Here is a 27434-nt window from a genome sequence, read left to right as displayed (position 1 = left end):
TCCTATGCTGTGGTCAGAGAACATGAGGTCACCCAGTCTAGGGCACTTTCCTGGTGTGTGTACTTGGGGGAGAGGGGTGGAGGGAGAAAGTCTTGAGGAAGCAAATATAAACTTTGTACACGCATGAGTCTTTCTTATTAGACTACAAAAACCAAAACCAAAAACCCAAACCAAAAAAACCCCACTAAACCACCGGAAGCCTTGGAGTGGCTGCTGGACTACCAGGCCCAGCAGCTACCCTCCAACGGCTGAACTGTTCTACTGCTCTTGCCTTAGCCAACACTGATCTGGCACAACCTGGACAGATGGCATTCGTCCTATCATTTTTCAGCCGTGGCTACGGAGCCAAAAGGAGGGAAACGCCAAGAAAAGAAAGGTACTTGGGCCTCCTGTCCACAAGAAAGCCCTGAAAATGACACTTTTTCCCTCAAACACCCACTGAACACCATTTTCCAGGGAGAAGTCTTTACCATCTGATCTGGCTGTTGCTACAAAAATCAGTAAGGGGGGGAATAAGCCAGTGGTGATAATGCACAAACTCACAATTTACAGGAGTCTAATGAGAAAGGGATTCCATTGAAAAAATGCTAAACCTCCACAAGAGGTAGTGGCATAAAGCTGTCTGGAAATTTTCATCTACTGAATGATCTGAGTTGCTTTCATAAACACTTAGAAAACTATCTCTGGTTGAGCTGCACCAGGAGAAAGATTTCCACAGTGTGGATTAATGTTTACTAATCATTACAGAAACAAGATGGTTCTAGGGGCTAGGTGGGGTCAGCTGACTTAGCCTTCCAGTGGGTAAGTGAGGTAGGGCAGGAGGCCTGTGGTGAAAGCCTAAGGAATGTGGAGTAAAAATACCTGGGCAAATACCCTAGCTTTACTGACTTTCTAGCTAAATGACCTTGGCGCCAGGTGCTTATCCTCTTCCAACCTCAGTTTTCCCGTCTGTAAAATGGGAGTAAGTTTACACATTTTATCTACTCAGAGGTCATTCTTTTTCTTCTGCCTCGCACATCCCACATCCAGCTCATCAGCAAATCCTGACTCCCCCTGAGAACAGGTGCAGAATCTGGCTTGTTCTCACTGCTCTCCCATCTCTCCAACCAGGTCACTCCAGCAGCCCCTCCCCGCTAGCTGTGATTCTCCCCAAAGTAGCTAGAGCCATCCTGTCACTCCACCACTCCAAACCATCCAGGGGAGAAAGGCCAAGACCCTGAAGATGGGCCCCCCAACCCCACTGCAAACACACTCTGCACTTCCCAGCCCTGTCACTCAGCTCTGGCTCTATTGGCTGCTCTCTTCCTGGCCCGGCTCTCCCCCATCCGGGGTCGCTGTTCCCTGGGCCTGATATCCTCCCCCAAGCACACGAGACTCAGGCAAGTCCCTCCCTGACCAGCCCATTCAAAACCACCCCTCTCTCCACCCCTGCTCTTCTTTCCGGATTCATTTCTGTCCACAGCATCTCTGACCATCTAATATACTTTGTGTGTTGTCTGTCTCTCCAACTAAAATGCAAACTACATAAAGGCAGTGATTTTGTCAGCTTTGTTTTTTTTTTTTTTTAAGATTTTATTTATTTATTTGAGAGAGAGAGAATGAGAGACAGAGAGCATGAGAGGGAGGAGAGTCAGAGGGAGAAGCAGATTCCCTGCTGAGCAGGGAGCCCGACACGGGACTCGATCCCGGGACTCCAGGATCATGACCTGAGCCGAACGAAGGCAGTCGCTTAACCAACTGAGCCACCCAGGTGCCCACTGTCAGCTTTGTTCTTAACTGTATTTCTAGTACCCGGCCACTGCCTGGCACACACAGGCACTATTTCCTGGCTGGATGGATGAAAATACAACCAACACATAGTCCAAGAGCAGGGCTTTGGGGCAGGCAGACTTGGCTTCAAATAACAGTGCTGCATAAAAATCATTTCTGGTGTTTTGTTTGTTAGTAGTTTGCGTCCTTGGTCAAGTTTCTTTCTCAATGTTTCATCTGCCAAATTGTCCAATACAGATAGTAATAGGCATCGCCCGGGGTCATTCGTAAATCCTCAACAAGTAACTTATTGTTACATTACTGTGAACCTCAGGTGAAATGATACATAAAAGCACTATCTGAATAAACTGAAAAACATTGCACAAGTGCAAGATGGTTTCCCTCAGCATCACAATGCGCCAGGCACAGAGTGTTGTTTCACGTGACTCGGCCCATATAATCCTCACGGCAATGCTATGTGGTGGGTACTGCTGGTTTCCCCAACTTCCAGATGAGTAACTGACGCCGCGATAGGACACGGCGTGTGTGGCAGCAGTCAAGCCAATGTCCTCGCTCCTCCTTGCTGGCGCTGCCTCTGCCAGGACTACCCTTGCTATTAAGTGATAAGGCAAAGACGACTGGACAGAATAAAAATGGCTTACTATCCCAATCTTGGTACTTCCACAGCATTCCGGAGCGTAGCAATGTTCACCCATCTCCTGTCCCTCTTGCCTCCCTTTTCTTCCTACTCCTGATCCCGGGTCCCAGCTGGGTCTGCCAAGATCTGATTTTCTGTTTTATCCTTTTCCCTTCACAATTTTCAAGTCCCTCTCAGTTGAGGACTCCTTGTTTCTGTCCTATAATTTACACACATTTTATGGAGTTGGGGTTTTCAGTGTCTGCTGTCTGGATGGGAGGGATTTTAGTGCTACAGTTTGATGTGGCCTCCGTGCATACACATTGTCTTGACATGTGTGTTGCCCTTCTGAGACCGTAACTTCCTTTAGGGAAGGGACAGAGTCCGTTTTTGTATCCCTGGCACCTCGCATAATACCTGGCAGAGAAAAGGCGCTCAAAATATTGGTTTTTAACTGAATTGCAAATTGCTGATGAGTAAAGCTAAAGTTCCAAGATCTTTAACTATTTAACAGGGCTACACAGAGCTGGGTGCAAGGCCAGATGCACACGGTGGTCTTCCTGCTTGCCGTCCCCACCTGGCTCCCTGCCAGCCATCCTACAGCTCACTTCCAAGGTAAACTGGTTTTCTGTCTGTACCTTTTCTTTCTTTTTTTAAGTATAGTTGACACATGATGTTCCTTTTTTTTTTTTAAAGATTGTATTTATTTATTTGAGAGAGAGAATGAGACAGAGAGAGAGAGAGCATGAGATGGGGGAGGATCAGAGGGAGAAGCAGACTCCCCGCCGAGCAGGGAGCTCGATGCGGGACTCGATCCCGGGACTCCAGGATCATGACCTGAGCCGAAGGCAGTCGCTTAACCAACTGAGCCACCCAGGCGCCCGACACACGATGTTCCTTAAGTTTGAGGTGCACCACATAGTAATTTGATAACACTGTGCTATATTCACAAGTGGAGCTCCCGCCTGTTCCCACAGGACGCTATCACAATATCATTGACTTATGCTGTGCCTTTTATTCCCGAGACTTATCCAAGGTGAACTTCTTAAAACATCGGTTTCATCATTTTCACTAGAAACTACATCGTAGTTATCAATTGCATCCTGACAAAATTCTCCTGCAGCAGTTCAAGGCCCTCTGCAATCCGACCCCACTCTACTTAGCAGATCTTCTCTCCCACTGTGTGCCGAAGCCCACGGTCACCTCCACCGGGCAGTCCTCTGCACAAACAGCAGGTCTGCGCCACGGGCCACGTGGATCGCAGGCTTCTTCACTCCACCTGATCACTTCCTCACTAAGTGAGTGTAGTCTCATTTAACCTAATGGCCTCAAAATCTTCAACTATAGATTAAGGTCAGTCATGGTGACTTTTTCTTTGGGAGAATTTTGCATGATGTGGAGCTACGATAAATTCTCAATATGTACCTTCAGCAAAATTAGGAGAAATGAATATATTCTAATAATAAAAAGAGTAAATTTAATGTCTTCCTTCCTTTCCTCCTTTCTATTGTGTTTAAAAAAAACCACAATAACATTAAATTAACCATCTTAGCCATTTTTAACTGTACAGTTCAACAGTGTTGTGTATTCGCATGGTTGTGAACTGATCACCAGAACTTTTTCATCTTGCAAGATGGAAACCTTATACCCATTAAACACTAATTCTCCCTTCTTCCTACCCCCTTCCTTGGCAGCCACCTTCTTACTTTCTGTTTCTATGATTTTGACCACTTTAGATACTTTAAGTGGGGCCATACAGCATTCATCCTTTTGTGACTGGCTTATTTCACTTAGCATCATGTCCTCAGGGTTCGTGTGTGTAGCATGTTCTCGGAACTTCCTTCCTTTTAAAGGTAGAATAATATTCCATTGTATGTACACACTGTGTTTTCTATATCCATTCATCTGTGGATGTCCCTGGGTTGCTCCCCGCTCTTGGCCATGGTGAGTCATGCTGCAGTGAACATGGCTATGCACAGATCTCTTTGAGACCCTGCTTTGAATTCTTTGGGATGTATACCCAGAACGGGGATTGCTGGATTACATGGCAACTCTATTTTAACTTTTGGAGGAACTTCCATACTGTTTTCCACCGTGGCTGCCCCACTGTATATGCTCACCAAAAATGCACAGGGCTCCAATTTCTCCACATCCTCACCAAATGTATTTCTTCTGTTGAATACATAGGTGTGGAAAAGCCACTTTTGAATACAATCTTGGAAACATGGAGCAAAGATTGTTGTGGATTGAAGTCACTTTTAAAATCCCCCAAAGCCCTAGATACAGTAATATGAAAGCAGACACGGTGTGTTCTCTTTCCATAGCACTTCTTAAAGCTGCACTCAAGGGGCGCCTGGGTGGCTCAGTCGGTTAAGCAACTGCCTTCGGCTCAGATCATGATCCTGGGTCCTGGGATCGAGCCCCACATCGGGCTTCTTGCTCAGCAGGGAGCCTGCTTCTCCTTCTCCCTCTAGCTGCTACTCCACCTGCTCGTGCTCTCTGTGTCAAATAAATAAATAAAAAATCTTAAAAAAAAAAAAAAAAAAGCTTCACTCAAGCCCAAAGAGAACATCCTTCCCTATCTAAAAGCTCTGCATACTGATTTTTAGCACATAGCTCTGGCTCGGATCAATTCTGAAACACACCTTTTTCCATAGAGTGAATCCACAGAAATATTCTAAGTCTGTATAAAATGAATTCTTAACATTCTTGTTGAATTGTCACAGTCAGCGTCCTTCTGGAAAGGCTGTTGTTCCCTGGGGGTCTCCCAGGCACTGCACTTGGGCCACCTTCTTCCTGTGGCATCCCCTACCTAGCCCTGTCCCTTCTGCAGTCGTACCTTGAGATTCAGCTCTGAGTTCTCCTCTCCCCCACCCCCACCCCCGCCCCGGTTCCCTGCTTACTTCCTGAGTGAACCGGTCACCTCCCCAGGCCACATGCACAGCCCGGCCAGATGTGGCTTTAGGAACAACTGGAGAGAGCCACACATCCATAGAGCACAGAATATTTTTAAGTCAGCAGGACCGCTGCAAATACAGAGATAATACAACTAGAGATGACCTAAGGTTCCTTTTGTTTGTTTTTTTTTTTTTTTAAAGGCCAACAATAAACAGCTTCCACATTCCTAAGGGAAACATTCCTCAGGGACGCAACAGACATTCTTCTGTCTGGACTTATATTTTGCATTGGTGAAGGGATGAAACCTCGTTACAGACTCCAAAGGTGAATTTTTATGACAGGAAATATCAAACATCACCAACAATGGAAAATTTTGTTTTATAACATGTGCCAAAGGGTAAGGACTTCCTATAGGAGTCTGATTTACGCACACAGAAAACATGTCCTGGTGGGAGCTTTTCTCAGGACACACAACCCGTCTATTTCCCGTTTGGCTTATTTCTGCATGTTTAAGGGCTTTTGAGCAGAGGGATGGAATTTCAAAAGCACCGGTCTGGGAGTCTAGAGAACTTGGTGTGGGTCCAAGCAAGGCCACACAGAAAAAGACCCTGAGCTCCCTGAGTCTTCACTTTCTCATTTGCAATGGAGAAAAATGACGCATCTCTTAATGTGTCTCAGGCGTCCGTGGGGAGGGCCAGTGACAGGGTGCATGTGGAAGTGTTTTGTTACATAAAAAGAAGGTAAGAACGAACACAGCGGGCTTCACCATCAGCCACTTGATGTGAAGGTCACTGGATGTCAGCCGTTGTCATGATGCACCTCACCCCAACACGGACTACCTACCGAGCAGCCCTCCTCCCACCGCGGGGCAGCTCCTCTGGGGGGACTTCCCCTCACCAAACCTGGCTGATTGCAGGGGAATTCCTACACTTTGAATAATCTGTTCAAAACATATATTTTAGAAAACCTCCTGCTGGTCACTCAAGACTTCCTCAGGTTCGAGATAAGCCCGCCTCGCTTCCCATCTTCAGACCAGAAATAGCAAACTCAGGGGAGGGAGGCAGGCCAGCAGCTTGGGCTCAGGGTGTGAGCAGCTCTCACAGAGCCACCACTGCAGGGGCTGAAACCCCAACGACCCAGAGCCACTCTTGAGCCATGGAGACGCACACAGAGGGGACAAACCCGGTTCCAGGGGGCTCGCTTCAGTGTCAAAACACGAGACACTCCTTCCTCTTCAGTGGCTCCCGTGCATCCAACGGGGATGGCTCCCAATCACTTGGGGAATGTTTAGAATAAAGATTCCTGTCCTACGCTGGACCACGGAACCAAGTGCTCAGGGAGAGTGGGATGTTTGCTGAGAACTGATTTCCAAAAGCATGCCAAGTGATTCTGATGCCTGGCTAACTGTGGGAACCATGGGACTTGAAGGCCAAACTTACGTAAACCACCCACATGGATTTGTTTAGGATGGATGGGTTCTGTGGCTTGGCCGTGCAGCAAGTCACAATCTGGAGAGCAACGTACCCTGATCTCATTGGTGAAAACCTCTGCTTTAGCTACTTTGTACCACTGAATGTTCCCTATATTAACAAAAAGGACAAAATCCCTTTGTCCATGCCACCCTCTCCACATGGAGCAACATTCTCATCCAAAGAGCCAATCAGATTCTGCCTCGTCGACTTTGAGGCAGCTTGGCTCCCACTTCTTAGTGATGGGTTCCATGACTTTTTGGCTCTCCTCCCTGTTATTCCCTGATCCCCTGCAGCAACAATCCCTGTCTCTGATGTTCCAGAAGCATGGTAGGGCTTACCACCTTTAAAATATTCATCACACTTATGTTATTATATTTTAACTGTTTAACTACAATATTCTGGTTAGTTGTTCATGTACCTATCTCTTTATATCTGCCCCCACCCCTCTCCCAGGTAAAAGAACTTTTTAGGGAAAAGAAACATGCTTACTAGTCACTGTCACTTGACTGGGTGAAAGGCTTGAATGATTAGCTTTCATATCTAGAATTTAAAATGTTACCGTCACGAAAGTCACTATTATGCCTAATCAAGACCTGCAAACCATTTCCCATAAATAGTATTTTTGAGCCTTTTAAATGTATTGACAATAGGATCAAAAAGGGTCCTAGAAATGGACATGCTAGCCTTCACTGATAACCTTTAGTAGTGTCTATGGGTCTTTTGAAAATAATTCTCCCAGCATATAGCTTTTCATCTGGATTCAACTTAGGGCCACTGCTGACTTCTGCTGCCTGGAGTGGTTGGTGATGCGAATAAGTTACATCACAACTGGGCTTCACTTACACCAAACCCCCGACAGTGGATTTTGTTTCTGCAAATGGTTTAATGAGTTTTGTTTTAAACTACCTATGAATCATCTTCCCTCTTCTCAATTTAAGGCCAAAACTTACCCTAGAGTTGGGTCATATACATATATTCTGTATCATTTGGAAAAGAGTCTGCTTGTGCTCATACGCCAAGTGGGTATCCAGAGCCCTCAGATACCAGGGTTTCGTATCCCCAAGACAACACCCCTGAGGTCTCCCAGAGCTCCACTCTCCCCTGGGAGCAGAGCAGATGGAGAGACCTCAGCTTCCTCCCACTCTGGAAGCTTGCCCTCTGTCCCGTCTCCGATTCAGACATGGGATTTAGGCTCTCGGTTTCTCAGTGTCTTGCCATGAACCCTCAGGTTTTACCTTTGGCTTGTCCCTTGGCATCCTCTTAGCAAGCTGCTGCTCTTCCTTGGGTTTCTGGTTCTGACTATGGCTCCCCGGTCCACCATGCTGCCACCCGTGGATCTGTCCTGGACTCCTCTCCCCCACTTGGCTACCCCCCGACGGCTCTCTGGGCGGGGTTCACCACCCCCTCGCAGCTCCTGATGGTTGCTTCTTGGCTGGCTGCGCAAATCCTGAGCAAGAACCTATCTGGTTTCACCACATCCCCGGAATGAACTCTTAGTGTGTACCAGGCACTGCGCTAAACACTTAATATAAATCATCTTGGTCAAGCCTTGTAAGCATCTTGGAATTATTACTGTCCGTTTTTAGGGGACGAAATTGTGGCTCAAAGAGGTTAAGTAACTGCTCCCAGGTGGTGGGGCTGGAATTCAAACCCAGGTCTGTCTGGCTCCAAAGCAATCTTGCTACGCACCTGCCTCAGTCCTGCCCTCACTTGGCTCACAGGGACCACGGCCCAGGGCCCACCCTCTCCCTGCCTGTCCCTGGCTGGAGCTTCCTCCTGAGAGAAGGGCCATCAGGCTGTCCCTCAGGGTCCCCCAACCCCTCCCCTGCCCCCCGCCCAATCAGGGTGCTCAAATAAAACAGAACCCAGAATTTAGCAAACTCAGTATTTTATCTTATGCTGGCATATCATTTAAAGTTGACTAAATACTGCGTTTGCTGTCATTTCCATTATATATATATATATATGCTTAGTATAGCAAGTATATGAAAAAGTCTTTGGAACACACTGAGCCAGTAAACATTCAGAGCCGGAAAAGAGAAAATTCCTACAGAACCAGCCTTCCCAGTTAAAGAGAGTTCCTTCCTTTTCTTTCCAGCCAGGCTCATCGAAAGAACAGAGCCACCTGCGGCGGCAGGGCAGGAGCAGGGGAGCCTCATGCAACACGGCGGGGGGGGGGGGGGGGGGGGGGGGGGCGCGGCACGCGAGCGCAGAGCCTTGCACAGAGGATTCTGCCATGCTGCGCCTCTTTCTTTAGCTACATCGAGAGCATTCCACTCACAGCCAGAGGCTAGGTCAGGCCTTCCCTCGGCCTTTGCAAGAGTGTGGGAAGAAAGACTGGGAATCTTGCCCAGGGAGTGGAGGAATGCTGAGAGGAGCAGGACAGCGGGGGCTCCCCTCACTGCCCGCCTGGCCACCTCTGCTCTCCCACGCGCTGGTGTGGCTGGCTCGGCTGTAATAAACACACAGATCCACCCACTGGTGCTCAGGATGAGTGGGGCAGCCAGCACCCCCTGTTCTCCATTCCAGCCTCATCTGGTCCGCAGCAGACAACAGGATCATGGTACCCAGTTACTGAAGTGGACAAGCACAGCCCCTGGTAGGCAGGTCTGTGCTCTGAATGCAGTTATCAGTGGGCAACTTTTTAGTGAAACGGGCGTACACGCTGGTCTTGTTTTTTCAGTCTGCCAGACACACAAGCCATAACCACATCCCTGTCTGCTCTCGGCCAACACAGAAAACCAATTAAAACAAGGAAGAAGCACAAACTCTAAACTGTATTGCCCCAGTGAGGCCCAAGGCAGCCTTCAAGCTGTCAGCTGCAATTCTCATTCATTTCAGTCTGAGTTACTGGCATTGACTTAAGGCAAAAACAGAGACAAGACTTTTAAAAAGGCATCCTACTGTATCCACGTTGTAGCAGTTGGCTAAAATTATTCCTGTGAAGTAGTTTTTTTTTTTTCTTACTCCTTTTAAAGAATACATGGATCACAATCTATAACTTTTTAGGGTGAGAGCACCACATTTCCTTCACATTTAAAGAGGAACTACTTTAGTTGACAACACTCACAAAAGTACTGAAAAGTAAGAGGGAGAACAGTGCAGTAACCAAATACAGGGCAATACACTTTTGAAAACAGTAAACAGTCTTTTTCAGAAATCAACTGAGAGCCTTACATACCCCAAATTAGCAAGGAACATTTTTATATACAGCCCAACAATAAACTCTTGTATAAAAGAATTTCATGTAACAGAAGAAACACCAGCACAATAAAAACCAGATCCATAACTCATACAGGATGCTTGCTTCTTATTTTCCATTTCACACTAACAGCTATACCATAAACAAAGCCAATTTCCTTGATTTACTGTATCCACAACTAAAAGTACCCTCAGGACGCTGCACTAGGATGAATGAGCTTTCACAGACACACTTAAACTGACAAGAAGCAGCAAAGAGAAAGCAGCGTAACTTGGAAGGAAACAGTGGAATCAGCAACATCGCCACAATATAATAATTCATTCTGTGCACACATACCCATGTGAAGGCTTTCCAGACTCCAAAATCTTGCTATTTCCCCTCTAGCTACCATCCTTCTCTTTGAAAAACAGCCACATTCAGAGCAGGACTGGGGTGTGACTGAGCATCACGGAGAATCACACAGGCTCTCAGCTACGGAAACTGCAGAAATCGCTTATTCACGGCTTTGACGCTGGGTGCACTCCCGGCCAGAGCCTGCTCGGAGGCTGACAGCTCGCTCACTGCTCAGAGCCGCTAAGGTTGGTGGCTCCAGACGTCCCAGGGACGTCAGGGAGGAAACTCTAAACTCAAGCAAAGCCTCCGCGTACCAAACCCAAACACACTCGCCAGCGTATCAGGTGTGGCCAAGAGCCTTCGCCGAAGGTGGGAGAAATGCGTTTGCTGCTTTTAATTACAATCCCAAAGGCTGAGTTAGACTTTCAGAGAGCTTTTAAAAAGGTATCTATTTCACAGGGGAAAAAGCAGAGAGGTCGCTAAGTTCAAAAATGGAGTTAGGATTTCATGACAAAAATTTGAGTTATGTTAATTGTAAATTTATGAAATCACCTTAAAGGAAGGATTTTGTTCAAAAAATATATATGTATGTATGTGTACAGTCTACTATGTGAAAGTAATATGTGTATCTTTCACACTATATAAAGTGTATATCGTCTATAATGAAGAGAATTGCTGTTTCTTACAGCATCTCTCTAGATGACATACAGGTCATTTATTTCGCCCATACCCTTCACCATTTTCCAAGTTATGTGCGATGAGCAAGTCTTTCTTTTATATTGTGAAACAACAATCATTAACAAACTACACTTCCTTCAATTTCTTCATGACAGGAAGACGTTGCCTTTTTAACTTTATGAACGAGATATAATGTATGCAAAGTAGTGATCACATGGTCATCCGTCAATAAACGGTGGTTAAAACAGTAACAGAACCAATTAGTAAATGCATGTTTTACACTGATGGCACCCAGACCACCTGGGTTCAAAATCTGCTCTACCAAACTACATTAGGAAAAGTTTCTAAGTCTCTAGGGATCTCAGTTTCTGGTCTGTAGAATGGGTATGACTGGGGCACCAATAATCCTCTGAGGGTGATTGAGAACATATTAAAAAGTATTTAGAACAATACCAGCACTTCATTAGAGATTAATAAATGTCACCAAAATGCTATCTCAACTTCAAAAGACCCAAGGTCCACAAAAAGGTGCTAGTTCCCACACAGCATGAACTCACTAGGCAAAACTGCATGATTAATACACTACCCATGTTGACTATGTGCTATACTGTAGACTGTTCTTAAGTATTGGGGCTGTTTCTACTGACTTGATGCATCCCATCCTTAAATCCAGCTAAAGAAGGTTTTCTCGAGAACTCACAGCTTTAATAATCCATAACAAAGGTGAAATGCAGTGAAAACACACACACACACACACACACACAAAATCACACTCACAACACCAGATCAGCTTCAAATTTTCCCTTTGCAAGTATTTTTTAAAATGATTTAAGAGTCAGATTTTTTAAATGATTAGTAAAATGCCTCATTCAAAAGGGGCCTATCGCTTCTTTAAAAAGGTGGTACTAAATTAAATTATGGACTCAAAAGACTCCTTGAAATTATTTTTCAGAACAGAGTCTATAAGGTAAAGTTTCCTATATATATGTCACAGGGAATACTAGTTGCATAGCAGGTCCATGCAAAAAGTCTACCTCTAGGAAATGCACAAGGATACATTAGTAGCCACAGGCTCCCATAAATCCAAATGACAGCTGTGTAACATTGTTTATAACAGAATTTCCCAACCTTATTGGGTCACAAAACTCTCTTTTAATAGTAACACATATTACTAAACTCCCAAAGAAAGTGTGCTAGGGTCTTGCCACTTGGGGTGTGGTCCACAGACCCACAGCACTGGCATGACCCGGCAGGTGGTTAGCAGTGAAGACTCTGGGTCCCCACCCACGTATGTAGAACTGGAACCTGCATTTTAACAAGGTCTGGGGCATTCAAATACACATTCAGGTTTGAGAAGTATTGTTCTAGTCAATTCAAGAAACTCCTTCCTCTGAGGCAATATCGTGAATGCTAGTGTGCCTTTTAAAAATCAATTCAGGGCGCCTGGGTGGCTCAGTTGGTTAAGCGACTGCCTTCGGCTCAGGTCATGATCCTGGAGTCCCAGGATCGAGTCCCGCATCGGGCTCCCTGCTCAGCGGGGAGTCTGCTTCTCCCTCTGACCCTCCCCCCTCTCATGTTCTCTCTCTCAAATAAATAAATAAAATCTTTAAAAAAAAAAATCAATTCAGAAACTAATGAAGACGATGGAATGAATGGATAGATGTGGTTTTAGTTAGAATAAAGAGGTGAAATGCTGAGATACTGACCAGTGAAAAGTTGGAATTAATTCTGATGGGTATCCCTTCTAAGTTTAAATTCCAGCAGGAGGCAAATAAAATCTAGAGTGTTTTCATTTTCTTAAATTTGGGGTTCGTCTGTTTGCTTGGTTGGTTAAAATTGCAAGGTGTCAAAAAGAAAAAGATCTCTTTGCCACATTTCCTTGGTATTGTCCTAAGGGTTTGTTTGCTCACTTTTGCCTTTCACTGGCAGCTGGTACAAGGGTAGCTCTTATATCCCAAGGACTTCTTCCAAATCCAGAGATAGGGTCAAGGCACTACACTAAGATCCTTGGGAGTTTAGGATCTTAAATCAAAGGCATCTACTAAGTAAACTTACTTTATTGCACACCCAAAACAAAACAAAGATAAAAAGAAGGAAAAAAGTAAACAAAAACTGTGTTTAAATGAGGCATCTTATCGAAGGATACTGACCCAACAACCCTTTTAAGATATTTTTGGAAGAAGTAACACAGAGGTTTGACTTTCAGCTTAAAAATTTTTTTTAGTGATTAAAGCCTGTATTTACAAGAATACTACAGTAAGTATAGAATAAGAATACTACAGCAAAGACCTTAAGCATAGGGGCGCCTGGGTGGCTCAGCCGTTAAGCGTCTGCCTTCGGCTCAGGTCGTGGTCCCAGGGTCCTGGGATCGAGCCCCGCATCGGGCTCCCTGCTCCACGGGAGGCCTGCTTCTCCCTCTCCCACTCCCCCTGCTTCTCCCTCTCCCACTCCCCCTGCTTGTGTTCCCTCTCTCGCTGTGTCTCTCTCTGTCAAATAAATAAATAAAATCTAAAAAAAAAAAAAAAAAGAACTTAAGCATAGTTGAAAAAAGTCTTAAACTCCACCCCCACCCAAACACACACATTAATCTATTCTCCTTGGATAAGACACCACTACATTACACGGTCAGGACTGGGAATTACAAACATTGATTACTGGCAACCCTGAAAGAATTAAGTAAGTGATCCGTCCCACAGGGGAGGAGAGAAATTCAAATTATATCCTATTATCAAATATTTAGAAATCAGTGAAAATAAAGTAAAAGTTGAAAACACATGGAATGTTATGATGATTTTTCTTATATTAAAGATACAGAAATTAAGGTGATTTTCGGCAAAGTGGTCCTAAGACCCATATATATTTACACACACCTATGTGGAAAGGAAATGCCACAAAACAATTGGGGTAAGTTAGTAGTGATACCTCAAACTCAAACCAGTGGTCATCTCTACTTCTCCAGGACTGTTTCTTGAGATTGACTAGGTGGTCGTTTAAGGTTCCATTTAGCTCTGAATTTCTGAGATCTTCTTTTTTTTTTTTTTTTTTAAAGATTCCATTTATGTATTTGACAGAGCGAGACACAGCAAGAGAGGGAACACAAGCAGGAGGAGTGGGAGAGGGAGAAGCAGGCTTCCCGCGGAGCAGGGAGCCCGATGTGGGACTCGATCCCACGACCCTGGGATCATGACCTGAGCCGAAGGCAGACACTTAATGAATGAGCCACCCAGGTGCCCCTGAGATCTTCTTCCTTTAAATACAGTATGGTATAGATTTTCTTACATGACCACCTTCTGCTTTGTGCAGAAAGATTACCAGCACTGGTTTTCTGCTCAAAGTTTCCCTGCTGCTGCTGAAAGCAGCAACCTTTCCCACATGACAGAGGCGTCCTTAGCCTAGGAATATCCTGGCAACTTTATGTCCCCGCTAGGTTTCGATATGGCCCCATCACCAAGAGCTACAGGACAGGCACAAGATAGGAGACGGCCCCAGAAGACAGAGTAACACTATCCTTTGGCATGACAATACTGTCAGTTTTAGAAAATGGGCTCAAGATCAGGTACCACGTCACCACGAACGGAGGAACTCCCTACATCTGGCTGGACCGAGCTACAGCACAAACTCCCATGTGAGCAACAACTACCCAGAATCAAGAGTAACGCAGAATGCATTCCTTTTTTTTTTTTTTTAAGATTTTATTTATTTATTTGAAAGAGACAGCACAAGCAGGGGGAGGGGCAGAAGGAGAAGGAGAAGCAGACTCCCTGCTGATGCAGGGCTCAATCCCAGGACGCTGGGATCATGACCTGAGCCGAAGGCAGACGCTTAACCAACTGAGCCACCCAGGCGCCCCTGCAGCATGTGTTCTGTGTACACTCACTTGCTCTTCTCCATTGCTGATATGGGGCCGCAGTTCCTAAAGCTGGAATGGGGGACTCCTTAACAGGAACTAATTTGCTACATTTGCTATCAGTTATTCAAACCAATGCTCCCTTGTCCACTAGCACAAATAACTGAGTATCCAGAGGGATCCCTTTATTCTGAATGGATTTAATCACAATAAACAAGCTGTATTATTCATCTACAGACCAGTTATGCTATCTTCCAGAGAAATATAAGAAAATATAACCAATTTCTGAAAGTTGTATATGCTGCCTGCTCATGTATGGCTAAGGCAGGCTCAATTGAGGTCTTACTGAAACATCCTTCAGCAGCCGGGCTCCTCACCACAGAAGGGGAGGACCCTGTCACATAGAGCACACAGGAAGTGGAGCCCAAGTTATAAGAAGCTGCTGGGTGAGAACCACCCAGTGCACACTTGACGATACAGAGGATGTAAATGTGCCTCTCTTTGTGTTTTCAAAGCTACTGCTTTTCAATCTGTGGTAACGCAGACTCAAACACACAAGACGATGGAAAATTTTCTCAGTGGCTTAAAAACCCACCCATGTGCCCCTACTCCATGCCCCAACCTCTCCAAAAAAGACATTGATCCTGGGCACTATTTATCACAATGTTTAGACTAATTCAGAAACAAATAAAAATTGCCCTTTAAAAGAAAAGTAAGGTCTTCATTTTAAGACCTCTGCTTTTCCCATCTTCTGTAAACAACATGTTTTTGTGGTTTTTTTTTTTTATCCTTCTGCACCTAGTACATATTTCATGTCTGTTCTGTATTTATGTATTTGTCTTTGCGTCCTCAAGACTGAGCAGGTTTCAACAACAAGAGCAAAATAGGTACTGGATGAATTTCCCTTTCTTCTTTTGTTTTAATTAAAGGCAATTATTAGGGCATGGTCTTAAAAGCTGACACACAGGTATACTTCTGTACACATAAAAAAAATCATTTTGTGTTTTGTATAGCACCTGCAAGACAGGGGGTAGAAAGGAAGCAATCTGGGCTTCCAAGTCAGCCCGATCCGGTCTCAGTGCCAGCTACACTACTTACAACTGAACTCTTGCTGAACTGAGGGAGGAAGAAGGTCCGCGTAGTGTTAAGCCTTGTTGGATTCAGCTTTGGGAACGACAGCATGCACAGAGTACAGGCCCTGTGTGGTTGTTTGCTACATGTTTAGATATCTTGGCTCTCCTTTGTGACTTGTAATATTCTTTCTTCTACTTTTAAAATCCAATTTCTGAAACTTGCATTGGACACAGGATATTTTAAAGACTTTTTACTTTTTTTTAATCCTAGAAAGATGTGAACAAATCCAAGTTTTAGAACTGAGAATGTTTGAACTGTTAAGATGATAACAATTTCAAGAATTTGCTGGGAAAAGGTGAAAAGCTTTGTTATTTTTCTGAGACAGACTAAAACATTAAGTTCCTTCTTAAAAAATCCTGATTATAGGCAGTGATTAAGGCATGAAATACCAGCACAGATAAAACTCCCATTGGAGCTAACAGCATGTCTAAGACTTGCAGGCACTGTGGTTCAAGGCATTGATGTCCATGTTTGTAATACTTGTTCCTGTATACGGAATAATTTCTAAATTCCTCTGACTGTGGAATCCACACTGTCTCACAGCATGGTCAGAAGAGAGAGATTTTTAACGTGCTCAGTGTTAGCAGGCAGGAAAACATTTTTCCTGCAAGTACGTGCCTAAAGACAAGTGAACTGAGTCATCCTGTTTCACAAATAAATACAAGCAATGCCCAGTGTCCCTTGCAAATAGAGTACAAAAGCGGGATGGAGAGAAGAGAACTAGACCAGACTCATGACGTCCACACCTGACAACCAAAACTCGCTATCCCCAATTCTTCAAACCTGCTTTCCCAAGAACTGTGACTATCACTCTCAGTAGGTGCTAAGCAAACAAGATCTGATTTTGTATTTTCTCTCTGATTCATTATTGAAAGAAAACTTTTGAAAAGCACGCGCAGAAAGATAATCCAAACAATAAGAGATCAGGCAAAAAGGTTTAATGGCGTGGTTATAATAACTTCAAGGCATCACATACGCCTTAACACTTGCTTTGTGTTTCTTTTTCTCTTTTGCTTTAACAAAAAAACTTGGTGTAGTCTCTAAGTGATACTTTGGAACATCCTTAGATAATGCCTAAAATCTTGGGTCAAGAGAATCAACAGAAAAAATTCTTTCTAGTTTTTTCTTTTGCTAATAACCCGAGTGTATGCATTTTAAATTTGCTTAACCTATATTTGGATAATAATTAAACAGAATATTGTTCCATAAAGACTTCTAGTGCTCTAGGGCTTTACTCATTGGATTAAGTGACTTGTCTAAGGTTAAACTGCTGGTTAGTGCAGTCAAATAAGTAACTCAGAACTCTGGCAATAAACATGGCCCACTGGTCCTCACTACTTGTCCCCTGTGTAACGAATACATCCCTCTGGTTTTTTGCAGGAATGATAGCTAATATTTGCTACATATTTACTGTGCACCACGTTGTTCTCACACATCCGTGGGGTACAGAACATTAATATTTCCTTTTACAAAGGAGGACATTAAGACTCTGAGGTTAAGGTCACATAGCTAGTCAACAGGATTAGGATTCAATTCTGGTTTTTGACCCAAAGATCTATCAATGAGAAAATTAACTTTCATAACAGTAATTAGAATAACAAATTAGAAAGAGGATCAACAACAGCAAATTAAGGCAAAGGGAAAAAACGTATTTTCTTTGTTTTGACCAGGTAAAAGAATAAATCTGAAGTGTTTTAATAAATTTATTAACTTCATCACATGACTTTTCAAAAAAATTGCTTCAGTAATTTCTTACAACTTATTTAATTAAAAAATCAAGAGTTAAAATGGCATAAACTCTTCTGATTAAATTTCTTCCACCTCCTTAAGGTTGGGGTGTTATTTCATAATGCTAAATCAAGGAATGGAACTTTCTGATGCATACCTAATATTACTATTTCTTCCAAAAACATTTAGTAAAAATAAACAGAGACCCATCTGTATCAATGAGCTTTCAGATACTGTAAAGCCAAAATAATTTTTTAATAAGGTAGCAAGACAGAAGTTTTTTAATTAGCCCTAACATTTAAGGGAAATGAGAAACAAAATTGATAAAACACCTCTGTACTAAAACTTAAAGTCCTGACTTCCCCCGCGGCCTTGCAGCCATTCTCCTGCTGCATTCTGGCTCTGCCCTCCCAGTGAACTCAAGCTGCCTTTGCCAATCAAGGTCAACACTGAACTCCTCCTTGCCGCAAATCCAACGTGTATCTTTCAGAATGCCCAACTTCCCTCTGGCTGTATCTGACCTTGCTAACCACTCCGTCCCTGAAGCCGGGCTTCCTCTGACATCTGGGAAACCACTTGGCAGTCTGGCCATTCCTTTCCTATCTTCTTTGTGGATTTTGTTTTCCTTTACTGGTCCCCAAATGTTGCTGGTCCTCTTGTAATTTTTCATACACACCCTGGATGATAACACTGCTTCCAATAGCCTTAAGAACAACCATTCATTTGCTGAGGACTTTCAAGTCTTCTCTCCTGGGTCTTCCTCCCCAATATCAGACTATTATGATGAAGGCCATGGTGAGAACATCTTCACTTGGCTGTCCCACCTGTGCCTCCAATTCAACATGCCTGGAATGGAAACAAGTCTCCCATTCATGTGCTTTTCTCCTATGCTCCCCATTACCCAGGCACCCGGGTTTCAGCACCCAAAACATCCAACTGGCTTGACCTCCAAGTTTTCATTTCTCCAGGACTATGGTCATGTGTTCTCTCTTTTTAAAGATTATTTATTTTGAGAGAGAGAGAGTGCAAGCATGAGCATGCAGGTGGGGAGGGACAGAGGGAGAGAGAGTCTTAAGCCTTAAGTGCAGAGCCCAACACAGGGCTTGATCTCAGGACCCTGAGATCATGACCTGCGCCGAAACCAAGAGTCAGAGGCTTAATGGACTGCACCACCCAGGCACCTCGACTTATGGTCATGTTCTTAGATCAGGGCTCTGTCCGCTTAATTTAGCAACAGACTCTTCCTGTCTCCAGGAAGGACACAATCTAGCCAGCCATGTCTCTAAAATGCAAATCTGATCACCTCACTCCACTTAAAACCCTACTATGGCTCCTAGTTGCCCCCTGGGCTAGTCTAATCCCCTCACCTGGAAGCCCAGAGTGGGCAGACTCCTTACCTCTGATCTCTGGTCTAGACTCATCTCTCAACACTCCAAGCCTTCCCTCACCTCCTCCTGCTACAGCGAGGAGACCCACTGAAGGGGTTCTCCCATAGGTGCAGTCAGGCTGCCTGAAAGCCCTAACTCAAAAACATCACACCTGCATTTATGCTATAAACATCTTAACTTAAAACATATAAAAGTGCAATGGGTTCATCTTTGTTATCACAAAGGACCAGAGGTCTTCGGGTATGATCATCTGACTGGAACTCTGCATTCTTTCTTGCCTAGGTCACACCAGAATGTGTCAACTGTGATTTCCAGTTCTGGTTTCTTTCAAGTACAATAATAACCAGAAACACTTGTGAAGCATTCTGAGTAAAGATTCTTCGATTTTTCTTTTTTCTTTTTTTTTTTTTACAGCTATCAATTCTCATCTAATTGGACAGAAAATAATTTTTTGGCAATTCACCTTTATTGAATCTCTACAAAGTATTCAGCTTAGTTTTCACAGTTGTCTCTTCAGTCTTACATTTCATTTGTTTGAATATCTAAGTAAGATCTATAATTATAATAATAAATACAGCTGCCATAAATGGGTTTGGAGGCATGCCCTTGACTCCTGGTAGGGATACAACTCAAGCAGTACCGAATGAGTAGCCTACTAAGGCAAGCACTCATCATGCTGCAGGCATCAGTCAGCACGTGCAGGACACCCTGAATCTGAGAGGCCTGTGGATGGGGTAAGAAAATTTCTGTTGGGCATCCCTAACCTCAGTTTCCCAAATGTGCTCTCCTTTCTCTGGCTTCCACCCTTTGCATATGCTGTTCCCTCTCCTGGAATATACCTTCCCCTAACAACAAACCTAATCTAACTTCTATTCATCCTTCACATTGTCACCTGCGAGACTCCCTGGGCCCAGCAAACTCCTAGAAGCCTGTGCCTATCAATTTTATCTTTTAGAAACTAGCTAACTAATTGCTGGAATAGGAAAAGAAACATTTGGAGGATGACCACCTTCCCCGGGCCTGAAGCAGGACTAGTCTGTGAAGATGGAAGTGCCCCCCAGTTACCTCAGGACATTATGTTAAAATCCCTGCTCTGGGAGGGGCATAAGCTTCATTAGCATAACATACAATATAGGTATGGGCATGTTTTCTGAGTCCGTATGTGTAACTTTATGCCTATCCATTACATGCAAGGATAAGGTCTCCCCTTTGAATATTCATCCCAAACTCCAAGAGAAGGAGCCTGCTTACCCGTGTGGGGAGGCATGGCTTTGGAAATTATCCTGTGTCCTCCTTATTTACTATAAATAAAGATAACCTTGTGAGGCCACTCCACTTGCTGTAGTCAGTCTATTTCTCGCCAAGGAGCAGACCCACATTGGTTCAGTAACAAATCCTCAACGTGGATGTCATTTTCTCCAGGAGGTCTTGGGACTCCCCAGATCTGATTTGCATGCTCTCCCGACACCCGGAGCTCCTTTATCCTTGCAATGGCTTTACAAGTCCCTATAGCACACTGGAGGTTTACGAGAACAGTCTCTGGCTTCCTCGGGACCACCCAGCCTCTAGCAGTGCCTCACTCATAATAGGGCAGAGCTACAGAGATAACAGATATACAACATCACATATATTTATTAAGTGGGTCAATGCAAATGAGGTATCTCCTAAACCAAGAGCATATTAAAAGCCCAACTCTGAGAGTTTCAGAGCACCTTGGGCATTTCCTGAAATATCACTGTTTGATTATGTCATAATGGCACACCCTATATCACTCACCAATAATACCAGTCGTATCAACTGCACAATAAGGCTGAATAAACTTGCTTTTACGACCAATACCAGTTCCTCAATGGGGAAAAGTAGATAAATACATCTAAGGAAATCTTTTCCGTTTCTGAGCAAATACATTCAGTACAAAATCAAATTGAAGAAAGAGAAGTTGAAGACATGGAAATAATATCACCCCTGAGTAATAATCCCCACTGGGGATTTAAAAATCACCGGGCTTTCAAGACAGCCGTCGATGTCTTAGTACACTTTTTCTTTTAGACAAACCAACCTTAAATCTGTGTAGGAAACATGCCGCAGACGCAGGCAAGCAAGGCCTGGGGGCCGTTCTGGGGGTGGCCGTTGCGAGGCAAGTTGTGGGGGGCAGGATGCGGGGACAGCGGCCACGTGCACCGCCAGGCCACGTGGCCGGGGTGCCTCTCCAGCCCCCTGGGCTCCGGGATGGGTCCGCCCTGGTGCAGGCGCAGCTGCACGCACGCTGACCTCAGCTTCAGAAGAGGCCCTATTAGGCTCCCCGAAGAGGCAGCCACGCCCCATCGTTTCTGCTTGAGCCTTTCACATGATCAGCGATTCAGCAAGGAGAACTCCCGGTGTTGCTGCGGGATTCACCCCGGCAGAACGCCTATTGGGCACCCCGAGCCTCCTGGGGCTACTCGCGGAGGACCAGCGCCCACCTCTGCGAGGAGAAGTCACAGAGGGGGCTGAACCAGCTTTAAGGCCCTGGGCAGAAGCCAATGCCTATGGGCAGTTAGCAGGTGTTCGACCACATTGTGCTGGCCAGTGGGGACTACCCCAAAAGATACTAACTGAGCTTGTAACGCGCTAACTAGGATAAGCTCTCCTTTCCATCTCCTGGCCTGACATAAGGTTTCCACAAACGTTTCCACAGGGATATGCGCAGTGCAAGAACAGCAACGTTAACTGGGAAGCAGGAGCTTATTCAGTGGTAAACACCACTGCCATCACCTTTTCAGGGTTGAATGTTTCTCTAAAAAAGTCCTCAATTTATTCTGTACCAAAGCGAAAAAAGCAGTATGTCAGATTTATCACTAAGTAATTTATTTTGGAAATTTCTACATTATCTTTATTCTTCACTTATGTTTGTTTTCTGGGGGTAGCCCCTAGTAAGACCCATGATCAATGTGAGTGCAGTCTGTACTATTTTTTACTTGCTTTCTTATTGACACCAGAACCGGGAATTTTTTAATCCCTCAGAGCAGGTTTTCAAGACACATCTGACTCCTGAACAACATGCATTTGAACTGGGTGGCTCCACTTATACACAGATTTTTTTCAATAAATACAGTGCAATATTGTAAATGTATTTTCTCTTTATGGTTTTCTTAATAACACGTTCTTTTCTCTAGCTTACTTTATTGTAAGAATGCAGTATATAATACATATAACATACCAAATACGTGTTAATCAACTGCTTTATGTTACCAAGAAGGCTTCTGGTCAACAGTAGGCTATTAGCAGGGGGAGCCAAAAGTTACACACAGATTTTGGATTGTGCAGATTTTGGATCGTGCAGGGTGGGTGTGGGGGCATGCCCCTAACCCCCACATTATTCAAGGGTCAACTGTACTTCCTCCTTCCACCAATCATTAGCCGGCTCTAATGTGCTCAGACAGGTTGGCCAGTGTACAATTTGGGTCATTATGTCCTTTGTAGATCAAGATGTTTTTTATATACAAGTATTGGCAAGGATGTGGAGAAAAAGGAACCCTCATGCACTGCTGGTGGGAATGCAAACTGGTGTAGCCACTGTGGGAAACAGTATGGAGTTCCTCAAAAAGTTAGAAGAACTACCATATGATCCAGTAATTGCACTATTGGGTATTTACAAAAAGAATATGAAAACAGTAATTTGAAAGGATATGTGCACCGCTATGTTTATTGCAGCATTATTTACAATAGCCAAATTATGGAAGCAGCCCAAGTGTCCGTCGATAGATGAACAGATAAAGAAGATGTGGAATATCACAATGGAATATCAGCCATGAAAAAGAATGAAATCTTGCCATTTGCAACAACATGGTAAAATGCTAAGTGAAATAAGTCAGTCAGAGACAGACAAATACTATATGATGTCACTCATATGTGGAATTTAAGAAACAAAATGAACAAAGGAAAAAAGAGACAAACCAAAAAACAGACTGTTAACTATAGAGAACAAACTGATGGTTACCAGAGAGATGGTGGGTGGGGGAATGGGTGAAATAGGTGAAGGAGATTAGAGTACATTTATCATGATGAGCACAGAGTAATGTATGGAATTGTTGAATCACTGTATTGTACACCTGAAACTAATATAACACTATGTTAGCTAACTGGAATTTAAAAAAGAAACATGTTCTTTGTATACATCATGCCTTTAAGGACTGGATTTTTTGGTTGTTTTCCTAATGAAAAATGTGGACGGGGGGGGGTTATGATTTAGAGTTTCACAATGCCATTGTTAACAACTTCAATTATTACATCATTCTGCTGAAGACTGAGCAATTCTGGCCTAGGTCATCAGAGCGCTACACTGGCTTAATTTGATTCTCTTTCCTAGCTTGCCAGAAGTGACTATATTCATAAGAAATTAAGATATAAAACTACTAAAAAATCAAATCAAGCAATAATTTGAGTAATTTAGAAATATTTTTAAAAGCCATAAAAAGTCTAATCAATTCAGGGCACCTGGCTGGCTCAGTAGGATCATGTGACTCTTGATATCAGGGTCATGAGTTCGAGTCCCATGTGTAGTGTAGAGTTTATTTAAAAAAAAAAAAAGTATGGTCAACTTGTCAACTTTGTATCTCCTTAGAAAACCATATTCTTATTTTTCACATTTAATCATTACTGTACCTAATCCTGTTTTTCTCCTCTTTTGTGTAGCATTATTAAAAAACACTCTAATACAATACTTAATGGTTAAGGAGAAGGCTTTTAAAAATATAACAAACAAGGCGCCTGGGTGGCCCAGTTGGTTAAGCGACTGCCTTCGGTTCAGGTCATGATCCTGGAGTCCCGGGATCGAGTCCCACATCAGGCTCCCTGCTCAGCAGGGAGTCTGCCTCTCCCTCTGACCCTCCTCCCTCTCATGCTCTCTGTCTCTCATTCTCTCTCTCGCAAATAAATAAAATCTTTAAAAAATATATAACAAACATATTTTTATTTTATTTTATTTTAAATATTTTATTTATTTATTTACTTGCCCGAGAGAGAGCGAGACAGCAAGAGAGGGAACACAAGCACGGGGAGTGGGAGAGGGAGAAGCAGGCTTCCTGCTGAGCAGGGAGCCCGATGCGGGGCTCGATCCCAGGATCCTGGGATCATGACCTGAGCCGAAGGCAGTCGCTTAACCAACCTAGCCACCCAGGAGCCCCCAACAAACATATTTTTTTAAAATGGCACCCCCAGGCTCTGTAGCTCAGGGGTTAGAGCACTGGTCTCATAAAATGGCACCCCCAAGTCTACTGATCTTCAGGGTCATGCTTTAGCTCCTTGCTTGTAACCCATAAAGATTCCACAGAAATGTGATAGCTGAGGAAACTGAATGTTTTCCCTTCTGGGAAATGTTTCCTTTCTGATTAAGATAATCATTGGGTTTATCTCACATGAGCAAGCTAATCTGAACTCGATGGGTGAGATGAGTAGAAAGACAAGGATGAGTAGACATGAGAAGAAGAATTTTGGAAAGCGATCAAATTTGACTTCTGATCAATACAGACTAGTAAGGGAGAATGTAAGGCTGGAACCCAAAGTAAATATGGGCAAGTCAGGAGCATGGGTAGGCTGTGATATAATAAGTTGCCCCCTATGTAAGACAAAAAGCTTACAAAAGAAAGCAAAAGGCAACAAAGATAATTCCCTAAGAGCAAGTTATCACAGCACAGGCTTGCTTGCTAAGACCCAGGGAGAAAGAAGGGCCATAACCACCATCACCAGTAAAGCAATAAGGTTGTTATAGGCTGGCAGCCTCCCATTCCTGAGCTTTATAAAAGCTCTTAGAAGTGCCATTGTGATTCCTGATCCGGATTCAATTATTTCAATACCACACCCATTTGATCAATACACATTACGGAGGACTGCTCCTTGTGACCTTTCTTCACAGACTGTAAGAGGCTAGTAAGGAGATATGACAGTACTCTAACTAAAGCAAGCAAGCAAGAAGTGCTAGAAAGGAGCACAGCATGGCGCTGTCAAGTTCTGAGAAGGGACAGCTCACCTCCACCTGAAAGGAGGAGGTCTTCATTTTTTAACAAAAATCAATTTGCTAATATTCAAATTTCTACATTTTGAGAAAAATTTAGTTGTGGGCATTTCTTGATTTGCAAATTTGGGGAGCACCTGCCCAGGGAGGAGGAAACATACTTTCATTATTTTTTAAAACTTTTGTGCTAAATTTCAAACAAACACAAAAGTAGAGAAATTAAATGATGAACCCACGATTATCAATACTTTACCAATTATTTTCCAACCTTCCTCAGCAGCTTTTTGGAGTATTTTAAAGCAAAACTTACATGTATTGATTCGTGCAAAAAATATTTTAGTATGTACCTGTAAGAAATAAGGACTTAAAAATAACTACACTATCATTATCCCCACTAACAAAATGAACAATAATTTCTTCACTGAATTCTCAGTCCATGTGCAAATTTCCTCCATTGTCTCAAAATCATCTTTTTATTTGTTGGTGTCAAGATTCAAACACGGTACATACACTCCACTTACCAAATGCAGTTTGGATTAAACCAAATTTATCCATTTGGGTAACATCTACCAGAGATCACGCATTCAACACATGGACTCATGGAGCTGACTGTCATCCCAGCACTTTGATGGGCTGTAGATTTGGACCCAGTACTGGCCCACTCTTAAAGCAGTGGTGAGGCCAGCTCCTGGCACATAGGAAGGAAGCAGCACAAAAAACAGAAGATGGAAATGCTGGAGCTAGTCTGTCATGGACTCATCATCCCCTGGGCTGTGTCTTCCAATTCAGATGATGGAAGTGGCAGTGACTTTTATATGTGCTGTACTGCTAATCTGTCCAGGCAAGGGAAGTCAGTGGGGAAGTCAGTGAGAGATACTTCTGTTGCAGTGAAGTCCAGGACCTCGATGGAGGTGGGACATCTGTATTACAAGAAAAGAGGGCATCGCTCTTACACTAGGCAGCAGGGCCAGCTCAGTCCTGGGAATGGTTGACCCACATGATCTCTGGCTATGCCCAACTTATCATAGGGTCTGCAGGAACAAAAGTGATGAGTTACTGCACTAACGTATTACTTGGTTTGTAAGTAGGAAATCTCCAAATCTGATGACAGAGACTCAGGGCCCTCACACAGCTCCCAGATCTCAGCTGATTTCCACACTTAGAGCCTCTTCATGAAGCGGAAACCAGGTGACCTTGGGGTAGGTATCCCACAGTTACAACTCTTCCTTCCAACCTCCCCAAAAGGGATCTTCCACCATTTACCTGGTAACTGTGCCCCCTGGCAAGGGGCCCCCCCTCCCCCCACCGTAGTAAACTCTAAGCGATAATTCTTCCTAATCCTTCCTTTCTGACGGAGAGGAGAGAGGGCCTCAGCAGGGATTTAGCTTGTGTAGATAGATGGCTAGGACAATGGCTTGGCTGAATGGCTTGGAGGAATGTGGAAAGAACAAAATAGGTAACGGACTGGTTTGGGGAAGGAGTATGATTAGATAAGCCAGAATACACTCAAAGCATGAGAAATAATCTGTGCCATATGAATGCCCAGTTGTATCCTACATGAATCCGATTGCAAAAGAGGCCGTTTAATAATTGTGTGAACACTGTGTTCCACTCTGTAAACGCCAATCTTTGTTCCTAGTCATCTTGATGCTTACTCAGTAGGTTCAGGGAGGAAAAAAAAAAAAGGCCATGGTGGCAGAAATGGATGCCAAGCCTGGGCTAAACCACAGGGTGTCCCCCTCAACCAAGTTAATGATATGGTTCCTTGAAGGAACCAGACAGCTCCTTGTGGAGAGTTGATTACAATGGACCCTTTTCATAATAGAGGGGTAGATGATCTGTCCTTAGTGGGAAAGATATTTATTCTAGACCTGGATTTGTTTTCCTTACCTGTCAGACCTCTGCTGGAATCTCACTGAAGGCCTCATTCACTGTCACGGCACCTTGCACGGCCATGCTTCTGCCAAAGGACCCCAGTGAGGGAAGTGTGATGACAGGCCGTGCCCACGAGGGTCACAAGTGTTAGCCTGTTATTGTCCCGAAGCACGCAATCGTGGCCGAAGGGAAATGAAGTTACGGAGATGGCTTGGGGACATATCTTGACGTTGTAATGTGGTGCTGGATGGGGTATGTGCACCGAACCGTGCGTGACAAGGCAATGTGCACCCACAGCCAGAATACAAAGGGCAAGCACAGGGGCCGCTTCTTATGATGACTTGATAATACATCTGCAAAATATTTTCTTCCTATTCAGTAACTCTGCCCTGTCATTCTCCCAAGAGAGAAGGACCTCCACGGGAATCCACAGGCCCGGCCCCACTGGATTAGAACCAAGGCCGGCCACTCTCGCCTCCCCGTGCACTGGGAAAATGAGCA

General features: G+C 44.0%; 1 protein-coding gene across 5 annotated transcripts in view; it reads right to left on the bottom strand.

Moving 5' to 3' along the window:
- SPATA13 (spermatogenesis associated 13) overlaps positions 1–27434 on the bottom strand; it is a 141572-nt gene that overhangs the window by 22059 nt on the left and 92079 nt on the right. The window contains exon 1 of one of the 5 annotated variants that reach the window (XM_064586289.1): positions 10295–11835. The exons of the other annotated variants lie outside the window; for them this stretch is intronic. Coding sequence (XP_064442359.1) covers positions 10295–10349 — 55 coding nt within the window. The 5' untranslated portion in view covers positions 10350–11835. Of the gene's footprint in view, positions 1–10294; positions 11836–27434 lie in introns of those variants that run through there. 5 annotated transcript variants of the gene reach the window in all.

This window comes from Mirounga angustirostris, unplaced genomic scaffold, assembly GCF_029215605.1.
Source record: "Mirounga angustirostris isolate CCGP_5_RB_7025 unplaced genomic scaffold, mMirAng1.0.hap1 SCAF_3, whole genome shotgun sequence".
Classification (NCBI taxonomy): Eukaryota; Metazoa; Chordata; class Mammalia; order Carnivora; family Phocidae; genus Mirounga; species Mirounga angustirostris.
Note: the sequence above shows the minus strand (reverse complement) of the source record. Positions and strands in the feature narration are given on the sequence as shown.